The 8,482-nt window shown below is 36.5% G+C and overlaps 1 protein-coding gene across 1 annotated transcript; it reads left to right on the top strand.

Moving 5' to 3' along the window:
- The first annotated feature begins 367 nt into the window (after positions 1-367).
- NPFFR2 (neuropeptide FF receptor 2) lies at positions 368-8,147 on the top strand. Its single transcript, XM_068542167.1, is given in 6 exon segments — positions 368-695; positions 5,244-5,343; positions 6,946-7,096; positions 7,099-7,699; positions 8,054-8,116; positions 8,119-8,147. Coding segments are annotated over 6 exon segments (1,272 nt in total).
- Positions 8,148-8,482: the final 335 nt, after the last annotated feature.

Raw genomic sequence — 8,482 nt, 5'->3', positions numbered from 1 at the left:
GGTATAGTAAAGAAGTGAATAATATAGAGTATATCAAGGAAATACAATATAATAATAATTGTTACTTGTGGCACAAAGTGGAATTTTCAAATGCTCTTGATTAAAATCCTAATAATTTGAATGCCTTATTTATGACTCATTTTTATGCAAAATGTATGATTATAGAAGGCCCATCAATATATATACATATCGCTGATACTGTTCATTGTACAGCAGAAACTAACACAACATTGTAAAGCAAGTATACTCCAATAAAAAAAAATTCCGTAGCATTTTAAAAGCATCTCTCTTAAACTCTCTTAAACTTAAGTTCTCCTGGTTTCTAATCATGTTTTTCTTTTCTGCCTCTTCTTTGTTCAGGTCCATCATGAGTGAAAACTGGGACTCAAACTCTTCAGAAAACTGGCATCACATTTGGAGTGTCAGTGACACAAAGCATGATCTGTATGCAGATAGCAATATCACCTATGTGAACTACTATCTTCTCCAGCCTCAAGTGGCAGCGATTTTCATAATTTCCTACTTTCTGATCTTCTTCCTATGCATGGTGGGAAATACAGTGGTTTGCTTTATTGTAATGAGGAACAAACATATGCACACACTCACTAATCTCTTCATCTTGAACCTGGCCATAAGTGATTTACTAGTTGGCATATTCTGTATGCCTGTCACGCTGCTGGACAATATTATAGCAGGTATGTTGATTTGCATGCAGCTCAAACATACTATGAGGAAATATTTGTCCCATATCCCTGAAACCATGGCAGCCTCATCCATTCATTCACAAATATTTATTGAGTTCTAAGAACTGCTCCTAGTAGCTGTTCTCATGGGGTCTACATGCTAAAGGAGAATAAAAACAACAAACAAATAGCTATATAAGTAATCAGAGAATAAAAAGAATTATGGAGAAAATTAGAACAAGTGACAGAGATGAAGTGTGGAAGCTGTTATTTTTATGGAGTGTTCACTGAAGGTCATCAGTGAATGGTGACACTTCTTACTGAAGACTTTGAATTTGCTTGAGAGTTCAGGGCACATATAATATAGTAGAAATATTAAGAATATTATGGACTGTAAAGTTCAAAGAACGTGTGGTTTCAATTGATGCAATGTCTTCAATCTAATATAAATAGATATTTAAGCCCTCTTGTGGTTGGCTGAGAGATTTCCAACAGTTTTTGATGGAAGATGGAGTAACAGTACCAATAATTTCTCACAAAGCAGTAGTTTCATTCATATAGTGGTAATTTACATGTGCAACATAAGTAATGGTTCGGGTATTACCCTAGAGTACTTCTGAGCCCATATTACCACTTCTTTAGCACTACGTTATACACTCCAGAGGTACAGGAACAGTGTATCTATACCTCCTCTACCTGCTTAATAAATATCTATTGTATTAACTAATGAACAGCACTCAATATATACATATTCCAAATCTGTATGAGAAAAAAATGAAACCAAAGCAGCATATCAAAAAATATTTAGATCAACATGAGCCATATCATAGTTCTTCTCCTTTTGTGGCATTCAACGTCGGTTTACTGAAGAATGAGAGGTTTCTCTTTAGAATTTACTTCTGTTTCTTTCCTTTCTCTGGAGTGGGGGTCAGGGAGAGTTTAGATTGCCTATTCTATCATCAAGTACTACATAGATTCTGTGTTTTTGTGATGCTTGTAATTAAAAAACAATATTTATTAAGGATGTACATTTTCAAGATATTGTGCTAGACAAAAAGAGAGTGAAAGAATTGATAAAAATTTTTGTTGCTCTCAAGAAACTTACTTTACCAATAAGAAATGCTCTCAATATGTCCCCCCCCTAAATATCTATAATTAAATTATTATTTAAGAGTTTTTCATATACAGTACCCTTCCTTAGCCCTGATTCCCATTCCCAGGAGGTGGCCACATCCAGCATTTTTTGCCTTTATTTTTGATAATTACTACCACATTTCTAAATAACATGTTTTCATTCTAATATATTATCAGACTACAGAAAATGTAATTTAGTTCTCATTATCCTCTTCTACCCCAAGGGGTGGTTTCCCTCACCAAACTCCACTGAACTGACAGCACTAGGACAAAAGAACATAAATCCGTAGAAACTGAGTATCTGAATGTGAAATTGGAAAAACAACATGATTGGCTGAAACTTGGTACAAATGCAAGCAGATGCATTTATGCAGAACCACAAACATACATTCACAGTCTTTACCTCCCTCATTCTCTCAACATGAGTATATCATAGTTTTTTGTTAAATCAATATTTAGAGTATGCATTCCTATTATTATATGTATCTTACCCCCTGCTGAGCCATGTAGAGTACTATGATACCAACTTTTTCTCTTATAAAATGTTTTTTGTTTTCCTGGCTTTAATAAGGGCATCATATTTTGATTTGCTTAGTGTTTTTGGAGTGTACCTATCAATAATGTATGTTCAGATTCTCTTCCAGGAGAGTTAAATTTCTTGTCAATACCTTCAAACGTATGGAAAACACATCCAAAAAAAGGTAAATGGCATCTTTTTTCCTGGAGATACCCCTCCAGGTACTCTCTATCCTCTTGTTCCTATCCAGACACATTGCTCTCCAGGTATGGAGCTCAGCTATTGCTCTGGGATGTTCCTTCACTGAGAAGCTAACAATTCTCTTCACCTCCCTTCATGCTCATTCACCTGTGTTCTGGATGCCATTTCTTTTTTCTTGGTTTATTCCCCTATTAACTTCTTGTGAAAGGGTGCACTGAGATAAAAAATGTTTGAGATGTTGTAGTGCAAATCTTTATTCTGCCTTCACACTTCATTATAGTTACCTGGATAAAGTATTCTAGGCTGGACTTTTCTTTCCCTAAAAATATTTAAAGAGATTGCTCTATTGTTAACGCTGAGAAATTTGGTGTTGCTGCTGATGCTATCTGACCCTTGCTTCTTTTATTTATGACTTGTATTTTGCTTTTCTTCCTAAAAGCTTTTAGAACTTCTCTTTACCTCAAGTGTTCTGAATTTCAGGCATTTAAGCCTTGATGTAAGTCTTTTTATTTTCCATTTTTTGTGCTAGACACAAACGAGGTCTTTTCAATCAAAAAATGAATGCTTTCAGTCCTGGGGAACTTCCTTGCAGAGTTCTACATTTTCCGTTCTTCAACTCGTATTAATCAGATATTGGAGGTGCTGTGTTGCCATTCTTTAAAAAATTTTTTTCTTCCATTTTCTTCTCCTCATTATTCTACTTGCAAAGATCTTCTCAACTTCCTCTTCCAAACTTTTTGTTGACATAAAGTCAACAGCCATTTCTGTTATCATATTTTAAATTCTTTGAGCTATTTTTATATTCTTTGTGTTCCTTGTGCTATCATGCACATATTTTTCAGGGACAAAATGTATTTTATCTCTGAGGTTATGAGTAGTAATTTTCTTTTTTAATTTTTTGTCTACCTGATTCAGATTAGTTTTCTCCTGTTTCATTCTTCCTATTTGTTTTAGTTTCTTTCTTTTATGGTTGAGGTTTCCCTAATAGTCAACTACTATTTAGCTGCTTGTATTTCAGAGTGAGGTACTATGTGGCTGCCTTGAACCTCTGCAGGACTGGGGTTTGAGGTTAGGCCCACTCTCGGCTTCACTAGTCTGGGCCATTCCTTGGGAAATCCACAGCTATCAGAATCTGCCAGTGAAAATATGTCAGTGTTCTTGGAAGGATCACTTGGCTCAGAAGGAAATTCTCTTATCTACTGCCATAGGGATTATAAGTCTGGCAGCTGCATTCTGGAGCTGAGTGGGTCTCTGGACCAGCAGTAGGAGTACATGCAGAGTGTATATGTACTTTTACTCTATCCTCCTGCATCACTGTGGCATAAAGCCATTCAAGCACCAATTTTAAGATGGTCTGGATAGACGACAAAATGTTCTTTTAAGTATGCTTGGCTTATTTAGGTTATTGGGAATAGTTTTAATTAGATAAGAGTATTTTAAAAATAAGCTATAGGATATTTTTTAAAAGATAAATTTAAAAAATCTGAGCAATATGTAACATTCATCTCTTGGGAAACTAGAATATTTGCTAATGGAAGAATAGTGTTACTTTCCTGTAATAGCAGAGGTGCGTATAGAATATCAAACTCTAAATTTGATTTGATTGATATTAAATATCAAATATAACAATCTTACCAATTTCTTTTATAAACATTCTAGTAACTGGAGTTCAGTTAGGAAGTTATTCAAACAGACTACTTTTGTTCGTATAGAGAACAAAGTGCTCTTTATTCTCCAAGTATGTCTTAGTCAGTTTAGGCTGTTATAACAAAATACCATAGACTGGGTGGCTTAAACAACAGACATTTAATTTCACAGTTCTGGAGGCTAGGAGTCCGAGATGAGGGTGCCAGCATGGTCGGGTTCTTGGTGAGGGTCCTTTTTCTGATTGGTAGATTGCTGTGTGTTCACATGGCCTTTACTCAGTGCTTGCACATGGGGAGAGGTCTCACACTCTCTTCTTCTTCTTATAAGGGCACTAATCCCATCATGTGGCACAATCCCCCCATGGCCTCATCTACATCTAATTACTTCCCAAAGGTCCCACCTTCAAATACCATCACATTGGGGGTTAAGGTTTCAATATATGAATTTGGGAGGGAACACATTCACTCCATAACAAAGTACCTCTGAGGTAAATCATGTCATTAGATTATATATAATTAAATATTAACTTTATTTGTTATACATGTGACTCCTGATTCCTCATAATTTATGGAATACATTTCCAAATTAGAGAAACAATATTCTTCCTGTTTTATTCATTTAAAGGGCATTATTGCATAAGGGTTAATGATTTGGACTCTGGAACCGTACTGCTAGGGTTTAAATCCTTAATATGCTTCTAACTAGCTGTGTGGCAAGGTATGTGATATCTGTGTGTTTGTTACATATTCTATATCATGAGGAGAATAATAAAGCCTTCAAAAGCCTGTTGTGGGGATTAGATATGTTAATAGATGCAAAACATGTATTACAGTGTATAGAATGTTGAAACTACTCTGTAAGTTTTGACCTTATTAGTATACTGAAAAACAGAGATCTGAATGTATTAATGAAAATAATGGGAAACACTGATTGTTCCCTGGATATCATTTAGGAAACAGTTGCATCTGTCTAATTTCATGTCTTTCTCTTCATAATTTCAGTGAAATTAAAAAATATATATATGATCTTTCCAAAGACTAACTGTCCCATTTCCCTTTCAGGATGGCCTTTTGGAAGTACAATGTGCAAGATCAGTGACTTGGTCCAGGGAGTATCCATTGCATCTTCAGTCTTTACTTTAGTTGCAATAGCAGTAGATAGGTAGGTCAGCACCAAACTCTGAATCCAGAAAATTGGGCATATCTTCAACTAATCCACCTAACCAGTGAAAAATGTATAATCTACTAAATTTGGGTATATCTGCTTAAAATTGTATCCATAATATGTACCCCTTTAAGAGCAAGGCATATATATATATATATATATATATATATATATATATATATATATATATATATATATTTTATACACACACACTAAGGGTTCAGTAATAAAATAAAACTACTGAAGTTTCCATATTTTAAGATTAAATAATTAGGGATGATGCATGTCTTAGTTTGGGCTGCTATTAACAAGATATCATAGACTATTTGTTGAATGAATAAATGAAAAAATAAAATTTGAAGTTTCAATAGCTGGTTTACAAAAAGAGCAAAATACCTAGAATTGCACCTTTGAAGTTACCCATAATTTAAGGGTGAGTAAATGGGAGAATTCACTGATTAGAAGACTAAATGAAAACTTGGAGTTTAAGACAGAAGACCTTACACCTTCAGTGAAGGACAATGGAGCAGTCAAAGCTCAAGATAACTAGTCGTTATATAAAGATAAGATAAATTTGTTTGGAGTTGCTGATGGGCCACTTAAAAGCTCTAAGTTTCCTTACCTGCAGATCTGGAAAGTAATAATTTTCAATTTTATAGAGTCATCACAAAAATCAAAGAAGATTCAATAGATGATAGTACTTTGAAAAATATAAAATGTTATACAGTTGCATAATAGTATGATTATCTTATAATGAACATAATGAATATCAATAATAACAAAATTAAGAATCACAATAACAAAATAGCAGTAAAATGAATCAGGCTTACTCTACATACTGATAATTGTCATGCTCAACAGAGGACACAGAACACTGGGAAGGTGCATAAACAGAACTCATCATGGAAACTCTCAGACTCATAGCTGTGAAACAAACCACCAAAACACTTAGTGGCTTAAAACAATAATGCTTTAATATTTGTCACAACTCTGTGGATTGGCTGGGTGCCTCTGTGTCGTTCAACTACTCTGTGTCTTGTAGCTGAAATCACTCACGCTTCTGCTTATGCCATGCTTGCTAATGTTCAACTAACTGGCCAAAGCAAGTTGCATGGCCAAGCACACAGATCATGTGTGAGGGGACCACAGAAGGGCATGAAGGGACATTTAAGAATATGGGCTCTGGAGCCAAAATACATGTGTAAAAATCATGTGTAATTATGGGCAAGATTTTTTACCTTTTCTAAGCCTTTTCCCCATCTTTTAAATAAGAAAGCTTACAGAGGCAATCCATGCAAACCAATGGAAAGGAGCCTGGAACAGAATATTAAATTGAGCTCATGCTCAATGTTGACTAGTTACAATAGTACTTTGATTATTAATAGTGTCTGATATACTCCACTCATTAATTTTTTGAGTTGAAATTTATCTCATATATTAATTACAGAAACTGGTAATGCATGCCTCCTTACTAATGGTAACTTTCTATATTTGAAGGGGAATATGTACGGAAGACTGTAATTACTGAAATAAATTTAATTAATGACTTGGTCAGAAGTTATGAGGCAGTCCTTCACTGATATTTGCCTTTAATTACAGGTTCCGGTGTGTCGTCTACCCTTTTAAACCAAAGCTCACTATCAAGACAGCGTTTGTCATCATTATGATCATCTGGGTCCTGGCCATTGCCATTATATCCCCATCTGCAGTAACGTTACACGTACAGGAAGAAAGGAGTCTCGGAAGACAGGAGTCTTACGAGTGAGACTCAACTCCCAAAATAAAACCAGCCCAGTCTACTGGTGCCGGGAAGACTGGCCAAATCGGGAAATGAGGAAGATCTATACCACTGTGCTGTTTGCTAACATCTACCTGGCTCCCCTGTCCCTCACTGTCATCATGTATGGAAGGATTGGAATTGCACTCTCCAAGACAACAGTGCCCCACTCAGGCAAACAGAACCAGGAACAGTGGCACGTGGTGTCCAAGAAGAAGCAGAAGGTCCTTAAGATGCTCCTGACTGTGGCCCTGCTTTTCATTCTCTCCTGGCTGCCCCTGTGGCCTCTGATGATGCTCTCAGACTATGTTGACCTGTCTCTGAATGAACTGCGGGTCATCAACATCTACATCTACCCTTCTGCACACTGGCTGGCCTTTGGCAACAGCAGTGTCAACCCCATCATTTATGGTTTCTTCAATGAGAATTTTCGCCGTGGTTTTCAAGATTCTTTTTGCCTCCATCTCTGCCGAAAAAGAGAAAAGCCCAAGGAAGCCTACACCCTAAGAGCTAAAAACAATGTGGCCATCAACATATCTCATCTGTCAGCTCAGGAAGCTACAATTAAAAACCCACATGAGGGCTTCCCTGGTGGCATAGTGGTTAAGAATCCGCCTGCCAAGGCAGGGGACACGAGTTCGAGTCCTGGTCCGGGAAGATCCCACATGCCGCGGAGCAACTAAGCCCGTGTGCCACAACTACTGAGCCTGCGCTCTAAAGCCCACAAGCCACAACTACTGAAGCCTGCGCGCCTAAAGCCCATGCTCCGCAGCAAGAGAAGCCACCTCAACGAGAAGCCCGCACACAGCGACGAAGATTAGCCCCCGCTCAACACAACTAGAGAAAAGCCTGTGCACAGCAACGAAGAATCAACGCAGCCAAAAATAAATAAATAAAATAAATAAATCTATTTAAAAAACAAACAAACACATGAGGATATTGTGCTTTGTAGGAAAAGTGCTGAAAAACCCATACAGGAATTAATGATCAAGAATTAGAACTTACCGATAGCAATGAGATGTAAAAGGAGCTGGTGTGATGATTTTAACTCTACTGTGTGTTATATAGTGAAATACTGTTGCTTTTTATGGCTTTGTACTTCAGTTCTTCTTAAGAATGTTAGAAGCTCTCTCTGGAGAGATTCAAATCTAAAAATCTTGGTAATGTTAATGGAAATAGAACTTTGTGTCTTCCCCAAATAGTTTTCATAGAAATCTGAGGATTACATCTTATTTAATGGAGCCAGGTACATATCCTTCTTGTGATAGGGAATTTGTCTCGAGAGATAAAACATATTGACAGCCCAAGCTACAGCTTCATTCCCACCCCTGGATATTGATAATATCCCTTTACAAACCA

The sequence above is a fragment of the Eschrichtius robustus genome, chromosome 4 (genome assembly GCF_028021215.1).
Source record: "Eschrichtius robustus isolate mEscRob2 chromosome 4, mEscRob2.pri, whole genome shotgun sequence".
NCBI lineage: Eukaryota > Metazoa > Chordata > Mammalia > Artiodactyla > Eschrichtiidae > Eschrichtius > Eschrichtius robustus.
This window is presented reverse-complemented; position numbering and strand designations above follow the sequence as displayed.